The 19457-nt window shown below is 40.1% G+C and overlaps 1 protein-coding gene across 2 annotated transcripts in view; it reads left to right on the top strand.

The window, feature by feature from the left end:
• The window catches only part of MTF2 (metal response element binding transcription factor 2), a 30022-nt gene that overhangs the window by 6514 nt on the left and 4051 nt on the right, over positions 1–19457 (top strand). The window contains exons 2-14 of one of the 2 annotated variants that reach the window (XM_061633784.1): positions 1738–1936; positions 2019–2100; positions 8586–8681; positions 9347–9447; positions 9539–9687; positions 11113–11208; positions 11758–11826; positions 12463–12586; positions 14034–14101; positions 14653–14823; positions 16716–16824; positions 16975–17027; positions 17140–17241. In XM_061633784.1, the coding sequence (XP_061489768.1) occupies positions 1738–1936; positions 2019–2100; positions 8586–8681; positions 9347–9447; positions 9539–9687; positions 11113–11208; positions 11758–11826; positions 12463–12586; positions 14034–14101; positions 14653–14823; positions 16716–16824; positions 16975–17027; positions 17140–17241 (1419 nt within the window). Of the gene's footprint in view, positions 1–1737; positions 1937–2018; positions 2101–8585; positions 8682–9346; positions 9448–9538; positions 9688–11112; positions 11209–11757; positions 11827–12462; positions 12587–14033; positions 14102–14652; positions 14824–16715; positions 16825–16974; positions 17028–17136; positions 17242–19457 lie in introns of both variants that reach the window. The other variant, XM_061633783.1, reaches the window with a different exon arrangement.

Here is a 19457-nt window from a genome sequence, read left to right as displayed (position 1 = left end):
GAGACTGCTTACTGGGGCAGGGTATCGCCAACATGTCACCCCGCTGCTGAAAGAACTGCACTGGCTGCCCATTAGCTATCGGGCCAAGTTCAAGGTTCTAGTTTTGGTGTATAAAGCTCGGGACCAGGATACCTGAAAGACCGTCTTATCCCTTATATACCCAGTTGATAACTGCGCTCTGCAGGTGAGGGCCTCCTGCACATACCATCTTATCAGGAGGTTCGTTCTGCACAACATAGGGAATGGACCTTTAGTGTGGCAGCACCTACCCTGTAGAATTCCCTACCCTTAAATATTAGACAGGTGCCATCTCTGTTATCTTTTCAATGTTTATTGAAGACCTTCCTCTTTCAACAAGCCTTTTAAGCTGAGACCTTATCCCAGTCTGCGTCTGTGTTGGAATTGCTTTCTAATATGTTTGTAAACCTTTTTTAAAGAACACAGTTTTTAACCTTTTTTCTTTAAGATGTCTTCAAAGCTTTAAAAAAAATGTTTTTAAAGATGTTTTGTTTTAATGTATTTTAAAGTCTGTTTTTGTGATGTTTTAAAGTGTTTTTAGTGCTTTTGTTTGCTGCTCTGGGCTCCTGGTGGGAAGAAGGGTGGAATATAAAGTAAATAATAAATAAATAAAATATTTGCCAGGAAGCAAGCCCAACTGGGCACAGTAGGACTTTGGAGTTAACATGACTAAGATTATGCTGTAAGTCTGCTTTAACTCAGTTATTTACTCATCAATATGAATATGTTGTATTGTGTATAGCTGGTATTGGGGGCTCTTCTACCAGCTGAAACTCCCTTGATGAGTTCCATCCCTTTCTGGCAGTATTGCCCAGTGGTTACAGGGATGCCAGTCCCATTCATTGGTTAAAATTCAACAGAGAAATTATTGGGTGCAGAAGAGTGCCTTTTCATTCCTTCTCCCTTCTCTTCTTTTTGCTGCTTGGAGAAATTCAGAATTCATGATATTCCTGAGACTGCATCCATCCCCAGATTAAAAAGCCAGGAGATATGTTTGCTCTGTTTCTTTGCAGCTCTTTGTAAGTGCCTTAGTTATGATATGGTGTGCTAGCAATTATGCCAATACTCCTTGAGTAAGTGCAACACTATACTTGCACAGTGACAGAAAAAGTTTTTAGCACTAGTTGCTATACTAGAAGCAGAAAATAAGCAAATGCCTTATTGTCCTTATAAATGCCACCAAATGACAATTGCAATCCTTAACTGGGCAAGTAAAACAGGATTCAGATGTCATGTCATAAGTGAAACTTGCATGTGTTAAACCTCTTATGCATCCATACTACTGGAGTCTACTGAAAAAGAACTACAACAAGACCATGGCTGTACAAGAAATTTCAGAGGATTAGATTGGAAGTGGAAATGGCAGACATCAAATGTTTACAATTCAGTCCTGACATCTAGCAATATGACCTATTTCCTCAGCCCTATACTAACTGCAGTTCCCCAGGAAAAGGGTAACCACCTTTCAAACTCATCTCAGATCTGCCTTCAGATTAGTTCTGCTTTCAGCCCTGCTCCTGTTTTGAGTACTCTCCTTTAAGTATATCAACCTAATTTGCTTGTATTTGTTTCCATTTAGCGTCATATGGTTTGTACTTTTTTTGATGGCTCTCAGCTAGAAGATTTGGAAGCTGCAAAAAGGCCTTTCTATTCTGATTACAAGAAAAAGAGCAAGTCACAGTTCATTCATTTAATTCTGCTTTTTTTTATATGTTTTAGAGACTCTACGGGGGTGGGTAATTCAGTGGTCCACAAGCGGTCTCCTTTACGCCGAAACCAAAAACCACCAATATCCTTGACCAAACTGCCCTCGCAGGATGGACAGAAAGCCAAAAAGCCAGGGTGCAAATTTGAAGAAGGTCAAGATGTCCTAGCTAGATGGTCAGATGGCTTGTTTTATCTTGGAACTATCAAAAAGGTAATTTATTTGTAACAGCCTTGTTAAATCATAATTCTTCTAAGGTTGTGGCACCTAAACTAACATTTATTCTCATTTTCAGATAAACAAACTTAAGCAGAGCTGCTTCATTATATTTGAAGACAGTTCCAAATCCTGGGTTCTCTGGAAGGACATACAAACAGGCAAGAGGCTTACTTTGTTTTTACTGACAGTCTGAAACTTTGCTGCTATTTTCATTCTCCTTCCTGTGAGAGACCTTGTGGGAGGGAAGGGGAGAAAGTTAAGGCCTTGATCAGGGGGCTAGAGTTTAGACACTTTAGATAGCTTTTTCATGACTCTGCATTGACCTTGGATGGGCTACATTCAACATTGACCTTAAAGTCTATATCTTGCTCATTGCTCCAGCTTGGCTAACTCCTTTCACTTCTTATGTCTATGCTAGAAGCTAGGACCTGGCTAATATTTGCTTGATCCTAAAGTCCCCGTCTCTTGCCTTGCTGATTGTTCCTTTACACCTTCAGATTGCTGTGCAATGGGATATGTATGCATCATGAGCTAGGTGACTGAGAACATAGTAGCCTACTACCTGTAGGTGTGCCTGGATGAAATGGATTATCTGGACCAATTTCAGTTCGGCTTTTTTCTAAGGCGAAATCCAGGTCTAGCTTTGGTCACCTTGATTGACTTCTGTTGGTAGAGGGGGTGCAGCTTTGTTGGTTCTCCTTGATCTCTCATTGGCATTTGACACCATTGAAAACTGTGTTCTCCTGCAGCATCTGTTGGGCATTGGAGACAACATTCTATGGTGGTTCAGCTTCTACGTTTAGGATCACTACCAGAGGGTAATAGCATTGGGAGACTGCTGTTCAGGCTTATGGCATTCATGCTGTGGCATTTTGGAGGGGTCTATTCTGTCCCCCGTGCTTTTTTATATCTATATGAAGCCATTGGGAACTATCATCTGGTGATCTGGAACAAGTCGTCAGTATGCTGATGGCAGTTGACTCTATCTCCCCATTAAGTCTGAATCAGGAGAGGCTGTGCAAGTGTTGGACTACTGTCTGTAGGCAGTGATGGGTTGGATGGGACCAATAAACTGAAGCCGAATTGTGACATGGCAGAAGTTCTGTGGGTAGAAGGTTCTTGTGTTCAGGTATTAGGGAGAAGGTTTGTTCTGGATGGGCTTTCGATTTTCCTGAAGGAGTAGATACATAGCTTGGGGGTACTCCTTGATTCCAAGCTGTCACTTGAGGCCCATGTGGCTTCAGCGGTGTGGAATACCTATGCCCAGCTCTGACTGGTTCACTAGCTATAGCTATTACTAGATCAGGACAATTTTGCCATAGTAATGCACACTCTAGTACTTAATTTCACAATTGAACTACTGGAATGTGCTCAGTGTGGGGCTAATCTTGGAAGATGGTCTGGAAGCTGCAGGTGATGTAGAATGCTGCTGCCAGTCTGTTAAGCGGGGCAGAAAGATGGGATCATGCACATTGGGGTAAAAAATCCTCATTTCACATATACACAAACGGTGTGAACTGGTGGTGACTGACTAGGAATGAGACTTTGGGGTCATAGTGGATAGCTTGATGAAGATGTTGACCCAGTGCTTGGCAGCTGTGAAAAAGGCGAATTACATGTTGGGGGATCATTAAGAAAGGTATTGAAAATAAAACTGCCGCTATCATCGTGCCATTGTACAGACCTCTGGTGAGATCACTTGGGATATTATGTAGCATTCTGGTCGTATCACCTGAAATAAGCATATTATAAAGCTGAAAAAGGTTCAGAACAGTGCAACCAAAATTAGGGCCTGGAGAAACTTCCCTCTGAGGAAAGATTTCAACATTTGGGGCTTTTTAATTTGGAAAAATACAAGTAAGGGAAGACTTGAAAGAGGTATATAAGATTATGCATGGTGTGGGTAGGGAGAAGTTTTCTCCCTTTCTCATAGTACTAGAACTGGGACCATCTAATGAAGCAGAATGTGAAGTCTCAGCAGATAAAAGGAAATATTTCACACAATGTGTAGTTAAACCATGGAATTTGATCTCACAAGATGTATTTATTTATTAGATTTATATTCTGCCCTACCTCACAGTAGGGGCCCAGGGCATGTAGTGATAGAAACCAACGTGGGTTGGTTTTCAAAGAGGGTTAGCCAAATTCATGGGGATATCAATGGCTACAACCCATGATGGCTATGTTCTGGAGGCAGTATACCTCTGAATACTAGTTGCTGGGACTCAAAGGTGGGTAGAGCTGTTGCACTCAGGTCCTGCTTGTGGGCTTCCCATTGGTATCTTGTTGGCCATTGTGGACAGGATCCTGGATTAGATGGATCTTGGGTCAGAACCAGCAGGGCTTTATGTTCTTTATTTTTTAATTTTTAAAATACTTTATTAGTGAAATACAACAATATAGCATAAGAATAATAAATACATTGTAAATATTAAAGCAGTACAATGTTAAATAAAGATATCAAACAAAAAGAAAGAAAAATTAAAAAGTGATTGCCTCGTTGCTTTACACATCTTTATCAATTTTCATGAAACTGCCAGTCATGTGTATGGGTTTACATTGTCCTGTGCTTTATTAGCCCAATATATTAACTAGGCTCCATTTTTTGATGAAACAATTATCCATTTGTCAACCCTCTGTAATTCTGTCAATATTAGTCAGTTTTACCATATTCACAATATTCCAAAGCTTTATGATCGATTCATTAATTTGAGGTTTTATAAGTTTTTTCCAGTTAGACCATATGATGTCTCACAGCTATTAGTAAATGTTGAATTGGTTCATAATCTTCTGTCAGGACTTTTCCCCTCACATACCCAAATAATAAACCTATTAGGTTGGTAGGTAGATCATAACCCGTTACTGGCTTTATCTCTGCAATTATCTCAGCCCAAAATTGTGAAGTAATGAGTCAAGTCCAAAAGATACAAACTATCCCAGCATTAGGTAACATCTCCAACATCTGTTGCTTGCCGTAGAGTATATATGACTCGGTCTCAAACACCAAAAAAACCCCAAATTTTAAAATGTTTTCTTCGAGAGTAACACCGAGGGTCTGACTTGGAACTTTGCTCCAGATAGATTTCCAATTGTCTATCATGACCTCTTGATCTAGCTCGCCTTCCCATGACTGCTGATGTGTATTTGACTTGATATCTAAATTTGAAATCAATTTCTATATCTTGCTCAGCAGCTTCTTACAGTTCTCCCTTTTCATCAACCCCTCATGTTCTGTAAGAACTCTTACTTGACCACAGCTAGAATACAACACATGAACAATGTTTCTAATTTGTAAGAACTAATAAAAAGGGGGGCAATTTTGTTGCATATCTTGAATAACTTGTTCATATCATTTTATAATGCTGTCCTTATACATTTTCCCAATTTTGTTCAGACCATACCTTTTCCAAATATTAACATAGCTCATTAGTGATTCATTGACATTTTTCATTGTAAGCCAAAGCTGTTAAAGGAGATAGACCCGAAGCTAGTTTACTCTTATATTTACTGCATGTGCTGAACAAAGCATTTGCACATGGATTCCTTTTTGCAATGTCGCTACCAAACTGTGTGCAATGCCACATATTTTTTATTTCAGTAGAGATGTCACTGCTTTCTAAAAATTGCTGTATCTGGGAAGAACCAATAAAGAATATTCCGGCTTCATAATATTTATGAATTGATGGTAAAGCCATCCCACAATTTTCCATAGATTTCATAAGAGTTTTAGTGGCTAATCTAGTTTTTTCCCTTCCCAAATAAAATCAAGTATTCATGTTTGCCAATCGTTAAGTATGTTTTTATATACCTCCAGAGGAATATTTGAAAACAAAAAGAGAATCAGGAAATACCATCATTGTCACAGCTGCTAACTTTTCCATCCAAGATACCTTAAGCTAGCTCCAATATTGTAATTCAGTTTTAACCTGGAGGAAAAAAAGTTTGTTATGGTTATGTCTTGCTAAGTAATTCAAATTATGTATGAAATATATTCCAAGATACCTTGCAGCATTCACCTCCTGGGAATTTTACACTCTCGTGGAATCCTTGCTTGGATCTGTTCAGATAAGTTAAAGCCCAGCAATTCAGACTTCCCAAAATTAATTTTATATCCAGAGGCTTTACTGTATTCAGAGGTTATTGCAGGTAGATCTTTAAATAGATGTTTGGGTCTTTGATTGTTATTGCTACATTGTCAGCATATATTTAAAATTCCTCTCCCCCTACTAATAATCCTTTTAATTCTATTATCCTGCTTTATTGCCTCTGCAAGCAGTTCAGAAGATAAAACAAAAACCAGTGGGAGAGGAGACATCCTTGCCTTGTCCCTCTGAGTACATTAAATACTATTGAATATATATCATTAATGAAGACAAAAATTATTGGGTTGGCATAGATCATTTTAATCCACAACAGGAAGTTTCCTCCTAATACTGTTAGATTTAACACTTTATATAGAAACCCCCATTCAGGGCAGTCAAACTCCTTTTCCAGATCTTAAAATAATAAAATCTAAATGGATAATGTTTGTTTTATATTATTCACAGTAATCATTCTCCTGATTTTCACTGAAAGTTTCCTGCCTTTAATAAAACCTGTTTGGTCATCCTCAATACATCTTCTGATTGCTGAATTTAAAGGCTGAGCCAAAATTGTCATATAGATTTTAAAATCTTGATTAAGCAGGGAAACTGGAAAAGATCCTCAAATGCAAAGATGTATCGCTGAACACTAAAGTCAGGATCATTCAGACCATGGTATTTCCGATCTCTATGAAAGTTGGACAGTGAAAAAAGCAGATAAGAGAAAAATAAACTCACTTGAAATGTGGTGTTGGAGGAGAGCTTTGCAGATACCATGGACTGTGAAAAAGACAAATAATTGGATGTTAGAACAAATTAAACCAGAACTATCATTAGAAGCTAAAATGATGAAACTGAGGTTATCATACTTTGGACACATCATGAGAAGACATGATTCACTAGAACCAGACCATAATCCTACCTTTTATCCTACCATAAAAACAGAAGGGAGTAGAAAAAGAGGAAGACCAAAGAAGAGATGGCTTGATTCCATAAAAGAAGCCACAGACCTGAACTTACAAGATTTGGATGGTTTATAACAGATACTATTGGTGGTTGCTGATTCATAAGGTCGCCATAAGTTGTAATCAACTTGAAAGTACATGACATCACCAAGTATGATTTAGGGTCAGCAAGGGCCTTTCTTAGGAATCGGCACTACTGTAGCTAATTCCCATGTTTCAGGCTAACAAGCTAATATTCATTTAGCATTTCTAATAATGGTTTTTTTAACAGCTCAATATAATGTTTTGTAAACATAGAGTTCTAGAAATTCTAGTTTTAATTCCAATTCAGGGTCAGGGGCTTGGCTGTTTTTTAATTTAGAAATTGTTTAAGTTCTTCCATAGGTATTGATGCTTGAAGAGGTTATGCATCTTCATTCATTTGACACAGAGGGAAGTCTTAGCTTACTCAGGAGTGAAGATATAGCCTGTTCAGTTGGATTATCAGAGGCACATATATAAGTCTTCATAAAATGCTTTAAATTGTTCTGCTATTTCTTCAGACTTTATGTATATTTTGCCTGAGGCTTTTCTTACATTCTTGTCATCAGGCCTTAAAGCACTGTACTTGCTGCCTGTGTGCTACTAGGCACAATTCAAGGTTTTAGTATTGGCATACAAAGCCAGACATGGCTTGGGGCCCAAGTACTTACAGGACCGCTTCTCCTGTTATGTGACGACCCATGCTTTGAGTGCTGCCGGGAAGGCCGAGTTGATGGGGCTGCCAATGAGCAGAGCTGCCCCTAGGCACTGGGAAGCAGGGCAGTTGACCCATGCTTTGGGGGGCCCCTGTGCTTGGCAATCTGCTCACCAGCCGGCTCCTCCCTCCCTGCCTGCTCCTCCCTCCCTGCCTGCTTGCCTTCATCACGCCAGGCAGGGTGCAGCACGCTCTCTTTCTCTCCGCCCGGGACGGGCTCACACGCCCGCCTGCCATGTCGAAGCCGCCGCCGCTGCTCCTGCTGCTGTCAGCGAGCGGTAGCCACCCTGGGGACAGCGAGCTGGGCCGGCAGTTCCGGGACTGGTGCCTGCGCACCTATGGCGACTCGGCCAAGACCAAGACGGTGACCCGGAGCAAATGTGGGGGACCCCCAACTATGGTTTTGCCCCGGGCCCCGCACATGCTAAGGGAGGGCCTGCCAATGAGTGTAGCCCATGGGGCTGCAACTTGTGACATAGCTATCTCTGTAGCAATGTCCTGTTCAAGGAACTCCCTCCTTATGGAGTTGTATCTGTTTCCAAAGTTGTGACTGTTTAGATGTAGGCCAAATACATATTTCACCCAGGCCTTTGATACATGAATAGCTGTTGCAATCTCAGCTGCTGGTATGTGTATTTAGTTTTTAAGATGTCTTCATTGTGTGTGTGTGTGTGTGTGTGTGTGTGTATTTACAATATTTATCATCCTGGGCTTCCATGGGAAGAAGAGTGATATAAAAATGAAGTTAATTGTAATAATAATCACAAAAAGCTTTAAGCTGATGTATATATGTTGCTGTCAAGTTTGAAATAACATAATTAAATGAATACCAATGTAAACCATAACCTTTATCTTTTTAGGAGCTACTGAAAGTGGGGAAATGGTCTGTACAATATGTCAGGAAGAATATTCAGAAGCACCCAATGAAATGGTTATTTGTGACAAGTGTGGTCAAGGTAAAAGTGAACTCGTTAATGTGCAGATTTTTTTAAAAAATTAGGATTGTATCCCATCGTGTCACTTAACTAATAGTTAATAGTAAGCTTCCATCAGCAAAACAGGGAAGGAAGCAGTTCACCCCTTCCCCCTGTGGCCCCCACTCTCCAATCTGCTCCAGAGTATTGGGACAACTGGCAAAAATTGCTTCCTTTTTGGCTTTGCTGATGGAAGCCTTACCATCAGCTGAGTGGCACAGTTAAGTATCGTATCCAACTTTAAGCATATAGGGTGAGAATCAGTGTTGTACCAGCAGATGTAATGGGGCTTCCATTTCCTTTCCTTCCCTTTTCCAATTGGAGGGTCCCCCACCTTCCAGAGCAGGTTTGGGGAGGGCAGGTGTAAGAGAGGAGTTGGAAGTTCTGTGGTAAGTCTGTTGCATAAGTGGGTTGATGCCACCTTTAGTTGTAGGTATGGAGGTGCTTGTATTGATATAGTTGAGTGTAGCATAACTATAACCATTACTAGATACATATTGTATCTCTTTGTGTAAAAAGACATTTGATTTATAATGTCAACTGGAACATTAATTGGTTATTCTCTATTGTGATGTGCCACAAAGGTTAAGATAGTAAGAGCTTTTCGTATCCTTTAAAAAGTAAAAAAAAAATCTTTTTGAATTCAGGTTATCACCAGCTGTGTCACACACCAAATATTGATTCTAGTGTGATAGATTCAGATGATAAATGGCTGTGCCGACAGTGTGTCTTTGCAACAACAACAAAGGTAGGTTAACTATCTAGTAAAATGGGTACCATTGAAAGTACAGCTTGATTTTATATAGTAGTATTTGCTGCTTCAATCTGTTCTATTCCAGAGAGGTGGCGCACTTAAGAAAGGACCAAATGCCAAAGCACTGCAAGTCATGAAGCAAACATTGCCTTACAATGTATCTGACCTTGAATGGGATGCAGGCCATAAAACAAATGCCCAACAGTGTTATTGCTACTGTGGAGGTCCTGGAGAGTAAGCATATAGAAACCTTTATGAAAAGATTTTCTCTCAAATTTATTTCTATATATTGTATTTGCCAATAAAATCTGTACAAGAACTGATTGTTGTATTCCATAAATATATGCATAAATTTATAAGACAACTGTAGTACCAGTAATGTGGCACTGTATAAGCAACACCAGGGTTTCATTTTACTTTCTGTTCAACTTTTAAGTCTGCATTCACAAAAATAAGATTAAGCTTTAGTTCTCTACACACTTGGGAGTAAGCATTATCAAACACAATGGGTCTTACTCTCAATAAGCGTGCATAGAATTGGACCACATTTTCAGTGGTAGTGGAACTATGGTAAAAAAATGTCCTTCATCTTTTTGCATGCTAAGTGACACCTTAACTTCTACCAACCAATTAGTATGACAACACTTTGCAAATTCTAGTTCAGCCTTCCCCGACTTGGTGCCTTCCAGATATTGCTGGACCACAGCTCCCACCATCACTAATTATTGGCCATTCTGGTGGGGGCTGATGGGAGTTGGGAGTCAAAAACATCTGGAGGGCAGCATATTGGGGGAAGGGTGTTCTAGTGTAATACAAAATAATACAGAATCCAGTTAAAATAAACTTGAAAAGGGGTTATATGCACTATGTACCTCACAAATTTTGTAAAAGTTGTCAGGAACTTTGGAAAGGGGAATGACAAACCTCAAAATATATAGAGTAAGCTAAGGTCCACCCACCATGAGGCACCACATAGGCAGGGACTCTCACTAACAAGCATTTAATGAAGTTCCCAAAACACAGGTGGTGTCTTGAAGGCAGATAACAGTTAGGGTAAGCTTTCAAGAGCTGTTCTTCATTTTGTTCTATATGCAGCCAGTATCAAGAATGTTACCTAAGCCAATCAGCAGCCATTGTGCAGTATCCTGAACAAGCTGCAAGTAGAGGTTGAAGCATTGCTGAATGCCCACATAATCATCTGGGCGTTGGTAACTGTGAGAGAGTCAATGTGGGATCAGTATGAGTATAGACTATCTGTCTACTTGCAGCAAGATTATTTATGTGTGACATAGTACGTGCAGAGTGCATGGTCAAAGATGCATTTAGCTTTTTAAATTTGAGCTACCAAAATGGAATGGGTTGAATGTAGAATGGATTTCCATTCGTGCAATGGGACTTCATCTTTCTTTGCCCCTGCAGCCCTCTGTGCACCCTCAAAATCTGTTCTAGAAGGTTGAGGGAACCTTCTGGAGCATATTTTGAGGGTGGGATAGAGACTAGTGGGGAGGAGAGGAAGGTGAAATCACACTACATGAGCAGAAGTCACATTACGTGAGCAATGCTGTTACACAACATTGGATTCTGTCCCATATATTTGCACTTCAGTAGGGAACACTTTAGCACATTCTAACTCAGTTTTTTTTCTTATTGTTAATGAAGCTGGTATTTAAAGATGCTACAGTGCTGCAAATGTAAACAATGGTTTCATGAGGCTTGTGTGCAGTGCCTCCAAAAGCCAATGCTTTTTGGTGACAGGTAAGATATCTTTACCTGATCTTACTTGTGTTTGTCAGAATTTTATTACAGGGGTGGGGGGACAAGTATCTGTACCTGAAGCAACAAAAACAATATTATGTTCTACATACTTGTGTATGTGTGACATTTTATGATGTTTACCGCTGTTGTGTCTCAGTGCTATTAATGGTGTCTTCCTAGGATTATGTTTAATTTTTCTATTTTTATTTAATACACCTCTTATAGAAAGACAGGAAATGTCCACATTTACCTAGATATGTGTTCAGTTAACTTAACTAGTGTATTCTGCTACTAAAACATGTATACAGAATAAAGGCAGTTATTTTAAGACATATTTAATTCACAACCCTGAATACCTATTGGGTCGAGATCTTGCTTTCATTAATCTTAAAGCTGACAGTTAGCATATCCAATAAGTAATAAAGTTACTAAGCAGTATATTTTGGTTTCTTTGGGTTTTGAAGTTGTGGACATCTTGCAGAATGAATCTGTTATTACAAGTAATCACCTTCCGAGCAATGAATATACCTTTTATTTATTTATTTTTAGGTTTTATACATTCATTTGTTCAGCTTGTAGTTCTGGACCAGAATACCTCAAACGTTTACCCTTGCAATGGTAAGTACAAGAGTACACTGGGGAAAATCATTCAGTAACCTAATAATTTAGTAAGGTGTCTCTAGATTGTTCTCAAAACACACATTTTACCACAATCGTATTCATGCAAACCAGGAGGTGGGGGCAACCTTTTCCAGGCCAAGGAGCCTTTTGGCCCATGATCATCCTTCCAGAGGCCACATGTCAGAGTGGACATGGCCAAAGTATAAAAGAGGCTGTGGCCAATTTTTTTTAAAAAACACTACTTTTTAAAAAATGGACAAATGGAGGTTACAGGAGGTGGCTTGGAGAATCACTAAAAACCTGGTGTATCATAACAGGCTGCAAGTATATAAATTAAATTAAATAAATAAATTAAATAAAAGTTGAGCACACCTTGTATAAATAAAGCACAAATTGTCTGCTTGTAAGTCTGTGGATAGTTACTTTTATTAGTGTCTTCCTAGCTTGTTTCAGATCGATAAACTGAGAAATAAAATGTCTAGCAATTGGCCAAATCGGTTAAGGTTGTAAAATTCTTTTGAATTCCTTAATGTAGCACAATAAGCTGACTGATTTGTGAAGAGCCAGGTAGTTTTTATGCCTATGAAATGTTAAAAGATACTAATTGTTTTTATTAAAACTTTTGAATTCTAGGGTAGATATAGCACATCTATGCCTTTACAACCTAAGTGTTATTCACAAAAAGAAATACTTTGATTCGGAGCTTGAACTCATGACATACATTAATGAAAACTGGGATCGACTCCACCCTGGTGAAGTAAGTTGTTAAATTTTATTAGTCCTGTGTTCTCTCATCTTTTTAAAAAGGGGCTAATCAATTTACAGAATGATATGAAATGTAAAATAAATTCTTGTTTTAATGAAACTTGTGTATTGTGCAAGATGGCATAGATCCCATTGCACTTTAAAAACCCTGCCTACCCACCATTTTATGGCATTTATTTATGTAAAAAGTGTGTTTTGGAATGGCAGCATTTCCTAAATGGAGGGGCTGAAGGTAGAGCCTGACACTGATTTTATGATTTTATGCCTTCTATGTTAAAATTTACCCTTGTAGTCCCCTTTAGTACTGCTTCCTATATGTATGTATGTGTGTGTGTATATCTATATATACATATTGTATTTTAATTGTATTTTATGTATTTTAATTTATTTTAATGTTTTTGTGATTTTTACTGTTTACAATTTTGTTATGTACATGTTTTATTTTTGTAAGCCGCCCTGAGTGCCCTATTATAGGGTAGAAGGGTGGGCTAGAAATATTTTAAATAAATAATAAACGTGTTTGCTTTGGACATAATTTCCACTTACCTCTAATAAAAATGGTTAAATCTATTTGTAAAATGCTTGTTTTCCTACCTGTCAATATAGTGATAGTTAAAGTAGATCAGTGCCAAAAAGAACTTGCCAGTAGTTACTTCAGAGGTGATTATTTTTCTCAGATTGCTGCTAATCTAGAAAAGAGCTAGGATTTGGAAGTTATTTTCAACTGCAGGGTTTTTTAATGCATAAATACACCTTTTAAAAATCTGATGCAAAAGAATACAATATGCATACTGGCACAAAGAAAGCATATTGTCACAAACCAAGTCCTATTTCACTCACACAGTGGGACTTCTCTCCTGCTCCTGCAGCCCCCCATGCACCCCAAAATCTGCTCCAAAGGATGCAGAGGGTATCATTATTGGATTCTACCTTTTATGTAACAATGCTGTCATCTAGCTGCTTTGTCTGTAAGTCGAGATATGTTGGTAGGTGATTTTCTAAAGGTACTGATACATTTCCTTTTATACTCTTGTCAAGTTCTGTTGCAACAATTCATTTAAATACAAAGAATTCTAAGTATAGTCCTGTTTAAGCTTTCCATTCTGTCAGATACTAGAATAGCATTTAACAGTCATAAATGTAAATGCTATGCCCAGTTGTTCAAATATGTGTCGAATGTAGGATCTCATCCCCCCTCCCAAATTTCGTGCTATATTGTTAAGACATTAAAGTTACTCAGCAATTAATTTAATTTTCCTTTTCTCATAAATCGAATGCAGTAGGTATTCTAGAATACAGCTCTAGAATTCCTAATTCATGTAGGAATTCTAGAATAAAAGTATGCTCTTTGTCTCTTTGAACAACTGAGTGTATCATTTGTGTTCAGGGGTGTTACTGTAACTTTTAGGTAAGTTAAATCACTTCTTAATACTTTACAGCTGGCAGACACACCAAGATCTGAAAGATATGAGCATGTTCTGGAGGCATTAAATGATTACAAGACCATGTAAGTTGATGGGTTTTTAAAACATTTTTCTCTTCCTGATTTTTTGTGGTCTGATGCAGATGCTATGGCAGTAATCCTTTTGCACTAGTGCAAGGATTAGCACTAATGCAGCAATATATCCCCCTCCCTGTGCATGCCCTGTGCCATCCCCCGTTTTGCTGTGGACATTTTTGGGGAAAACTCAGAACGGATTTAGGGGGCACATGGGGGGAGAAGAGGGGGAGATTGTTCTTTCGTGCAAGGAGAAATTCCTACACTGATGGAGCCTTAGTGCTACGTTGAATACAAACTTTGGTCTTGAAGTTTCAGAATTATTCCCTAAATATATAGCCATGGCAGCAGCAGAAGGTGACACTGCAAATTGTTTGAACTTCAAATCAAAGCTGTAAATAACTGACAGCACAGTTAGGGTTCAGCTTTCCTCACCTCCATCTTGGCATTTTGAAGGGAATTAAAGAAGGGACATAAGACTACTAGTAAGTTAAATTGGAGGTTTCTGTGTATTTCCAAATTGTGTGTATTCTGTTCTGTGTTCAATATTTACAATTCAGGTTTATGTCCGGAAAAGAAATAAAGAAGAAAAAGCATTTGTTTGGTTTGAGAATTCGTGTTCCCCCTTGCCCACCAAATGCTGCTTTTAAGGCTGAGAAAGAGCCTGAGGGAACTTCACATGAGTTCAAAATTAAAGGCAGAAAATCATCTAAACCTGTACCCGATCAGAGGTAAAACAGCAAGATTTATTTTTCTGTTGGAGTAGATACATTCTTCCAGAAATAATTGGCAAATGCATTTCCTGATACTTTAAATATTTAAAATGTACAAATATTGATTAGTGCCAAAATGATACCACTGATGTCAGTGGTGATTTGGTGTGTGTGCATGCTTTCTGTAGAACTTCAAATAACACTGAGTAATATGTTACACCTTGAAAAAGGCAATATTGCTCATAATAGGTCTAGGCCTAATTCTTTGTCTTGAATAAAATAGGCAGGCACGATGGTGTTTTTATAGTAATCATTCTGTAGTAAGCAATATTTGCAAGTGAAGCTTTGGACAAAGATTGGTTGAGTTGATGTTAAGGTACTGGCTCATTCCAATGGTTCAGAGAACAAAATGGTCTAGCTTCTATGAAATGGTGGTAGCTAACAAGGAGAGCCAGTGTGGTGTAGTGGTTAGAGTGTCGGACTGGGGTCTGAGAGACCAGGGTTCAAATCCCTGTTCAACCATGAAGCTCACTGGGTGACCTTAGGCCAGTCACTGTCTTTTAACCTAACCTATCTCACGGGGTTATTGTGGGGATAAAATTGGGAGCAGGAGAACCATGTTTGAATGCATCTTGGAGGAAAGGTACAATAATAAAATAAATAATAAATGATTTGGGGTTAACATCTCACACAGGCTCTTAACAGGAGGAACTTCGTGGGACTTACTGGGAAGAGGTTTTAGAAGGCAGGGAGCCTAACAAGCAGATAATCAAGCAGTGAAGTGATAGACATACCCCCCTCCCCAAAAAAACCGGGTGACAGAGCCCTGACGAAAGGGCTGTGGAGTCAAAGGACATAGATTGCCAGGTCTAGACCTAGAGGAAGTTGATGTGTCTTGTTGCATAGAAGATTGAGCTCTACCAGTTGTGGCTTCTATTGCCATTGCATCATTGTTACTAAAGGAGCAGTGACAGTCAGGAAGTTGAGGGGGGTGCACATGCTAAACTGCACATATTGGATTAGATCCTTAAGTTCTTGATCCATGAATGGAAACTGCTCATGTGGATCCAAGCCATTAATGTGAACTGATTAGTCAGTTAACTTTGGCTGCTGCCTGCTGTAAAACTTGGATAGCTTTTGATACAATGTTAAAACATTAAACATTGCAAACTGATACATAAGACATGTTGATGCTTGCCACTCTGGGCTCCGTTGAGAGGAATGGTAGGATACAAACAATAAACAAATGGATACTCCAATTGTTATTTCTGAGAAAAACATGAGCAGCAATATCAAGAGTAATGTCACTATGTACTATCCAGTTAGTTGGCAAACATTTAAAAGTTCTCTAGCCTTGCTCATACAGAGTTGACCAGAAGCTATTTGGGTTGTATATCTTATTGTCCAGCAAACTCAGTCAGTCTTCTCTTTCCTTGAAACATGACTTGCTATGCTAGGGTTGAAACCTGTGGCTAGCAGGAAGAAAAAGCAGCTTGCCCAGCTGGATGCTGAATGCTTCCTATAAGACCAGTGTCCAGCACAAATATTATAATATTTGAATGGTTGGTTCAGTCCTTGCTATGTAGGAGGAAGAGAAGAGCGAGTCTGTGATCCTTACACTTGCTTGGGCTCACCCACAAGACATTAATCACAGTTTAGGGTTGTATGTTAGCTGGACCAGTATGTCTACAGACACACACACTACAGTAGTCCTGCTAGTATGTGACAAAAAGGTAGAAGTTACACAATGGCTTTTGTATTGATAAGGGAGGAACTATATAGGTTCAGTGAATATACATTCAGGATAATAAGCATGTTTAATAAACTGATTAAGGTAAGCAATGAAATTGTAAATAACACTCAAACATACCTCAGTAGATTTTCTTTTTTAAAACTGGTTTTCCTTCTAGGGAAGTTAGTAATGGTGTAGAACGAAAGGGGAAGAAAAAATCTGTGGGTCGCCCACCTGGCCCATATACCAGAAAAATGATTCAAAAGATGTCTGAGCCATCCCTTCCGGTAAGTGGCATTTAGATTTACTCGCTTTTTAATATCTTGACTGAAAAAATGGCAGTGTTAAACTGTATTTAAATACAAAAAACTATTTACATCTCCTTTAGTATTTACAAAGCCTGAAAATTTCTGTTCTTTTTTTCCCCTTGGGAAAAGGAACCTGTTGTAGTGCAAGAATCCACTACTTTGGATTTACCTAGCACTACTGGGTAAGTAGGGAAAATGCACTATAAACTTTTTAGTATAGGTTGGCTAATGTCAGGTCAGATCAGGTTTTAATATTTGATTACTTTTATCGCATAACATGAAATGGCACAGAAGATCTGATGGAACTGCACATTCATCCAATACCTCAGATGTGGAATCCACGGGTGCTGCCAGTATAAAAGAAACTACCTCAAACAGTATATCCAAGCATTACAGGTACCCTACAATTTCATTTATTCCACATGTGTATGCATATGAAATTATGGATTGCAACCTTCACCATGACCAAATCATCTGTCTAGAAATGGACGTGATCGATAGACCAGCCGAAGCTGTCCAAACACATTCCATGACAAAGGTGATCTAGCAGTACCCCCAAACTGCCTGTTATTTCGGAGGCGTACTCTGTACAAAACAGGATGATGACTAATTTTCTAGATCCAAGACCAATCTGTTCAGTACCTCTGTCTTACCAGAATTTAGCTTCAATTGACTAGGCCTCATTTAGCCCTTTGCCACATCCAGGCACTGAATTTACACTTTTACAGCCTCCCTTTGCTCAGATTGTAAGGAAAGAGTTGAGCTTTGGCGGGGGGGGGGGGGAATAGGTAACTGCATTAGTGAGAGGGATGGGGTCCATTAGCTTTTTAAGTTCAACTAGGATCCAAGCCATCATTTGAAATACGGCTTCTTTATAAGTTACCGTGTCTGGGGGAAAAAAATGAAATGCAGTGTGGGGCTTGGCTTCTAGACGCAGATTTGATTCTTGTTGGTAGGAGACTCTAGTGTCTGATAGCAGGCTTAGCCCTATCTCATTGCTTTCCCTGAGGGCATTCCTTTACTTACTTCTACAATGAGCGAAAGTTCAATACTGTATACATGGGGACTATTGTGGGGTAGCAAATCCTTCCCTTCTCCTCCTGCCATTGGGTGTCCTGCCCAGAGCACGAATCACGGGACAGAAGCAAGGCTGGAATTAATTCTTGCTTTATTAGAGTAACGGTTACATCAAAAGCAGTGCGCTTCATAGACTTGTCTATGCTAATTCACTAATGTCTCTACCTGAGCTACCTAGGCATGCTCTGCAGCGTGTGGAATAAGTTGACTCAGCACCCCAATCGGGGGCACCGCTCATAATCTCTGACTCTTCCAAAGTACCACCTTCTAACTGTCCCGCTTCTCGCGTCGTGTCGTGAGGGGGGACGATCCTCTGGCTGTACATTGGACAGCACAGGCTCGCTAGGTGCCAACTTGGCCTCAGGGGGCGGGAAGCGTTGGAAGTGCCAGACGGGGAATTCCAGAGCAGGTGGAGTTGGCGCATGCGCGGTTGCTTCCCAATGGCTCTGTTGAAGCGCTTGTAGACGGAGCGGGATCCGCGTCAACGGGAGGGCTGTCCGTGGGAACTTGCGAGCTGTCTGCATCTCTCTCCCCCTCCCTCAACAACCTCGAAAGCCTCCTCCGACAGCTCTCCCTGAGGGAGCTAGGGCTCAACATCATCCCCCCCCCCAATGCACTATTCTCCTCCACCCTCTGACCTTGGGCTTGTTCGGGTAGGCTTCGTGGAAGTCTCTCACCAAGTCTGGCACAAGGACATCCTCGACTGCTTCCCAGGAACGTTCCAACGGATCATACCCCTTCCAGTGAATTAAATATTGAAGCTGTCCCCGGTGTTTCCGCGAGTCCAACACCTGTTCCACTTCATATTCTTCCTGCCCATTCACTGTGAGGGGAGGTAGCGGCTCCACCCGCTCTCTGTGAGGATCAGGTGTGTGTGTTCTAATGTCAACAGAGAGCAATGAAACACGGGATGTATTTTGAAGGTGGGAGGTAGTCTCTGGTGGAAGGCCACCGGGTTGATCTGAGCCTCCACTTCAAAGGGTCCCATCCTTTGATCCTCTAACTTGTGACAGCGTCCCTGCATTGGCAAGTAACATGTAGACAGCCACGCTCTGTCCACCACTCGGATCGGAGGACCCTCCTGCCGATGCTGATCCACAGCCTTCTTATAATCCTACTTGGCCCGCTCTAACTGTTCTTTCAACAGATGCTGCATAGCCTGAAGCTCTTGTACGAAATCCTCCGCAGCCGGGATGCATGGACTGGTTTCGGGGGTGGCAAAAGCTTGACGGTGATATCCCAGATTGGCAAAAAATGGGGTCTGTTGTGTATTCACGTGTACGACATTGTTATAAGCAAACTGCGCTAGGGGCAAGAAGGTTACCCAGTTATCCTGCTGATAGTTGACATAGCAATGCAGGTACTGTTCTAGCGTGGCATTCACCATTTCCGTTTGCCCGTCTGTCTGTGGGTGATGGGATGATGAAAGCCTCAGCTCACTCCACAGGATTTGCCACATTGCTCGCCAGAAAAGTGCCGTAAACTGTGTCCCTCGATCAGAGACCAAAACATCTGGGAGGCCATGCAACCTGTAC

Source organism: Rhineura floridana, chromosome 6 (genome assembly GCF_030035675.1).
Source record: "Rhineura floridana isolate rRhiFlo1 chromosome 6, rRhiFlo1.hap2, whole genome shotgun sequence".
In the NCBI taxonomy this organism is placed as follows: domain Eukaryota; kingdom Metazoa; phylum Chordata; class Lepidosauria; order Squamata; family Rhineuridae; genus Rhineura; species Rhineura floridana.
This window is presented reverse-complemented; position numbering and strand designations above follow the sequence as displayed.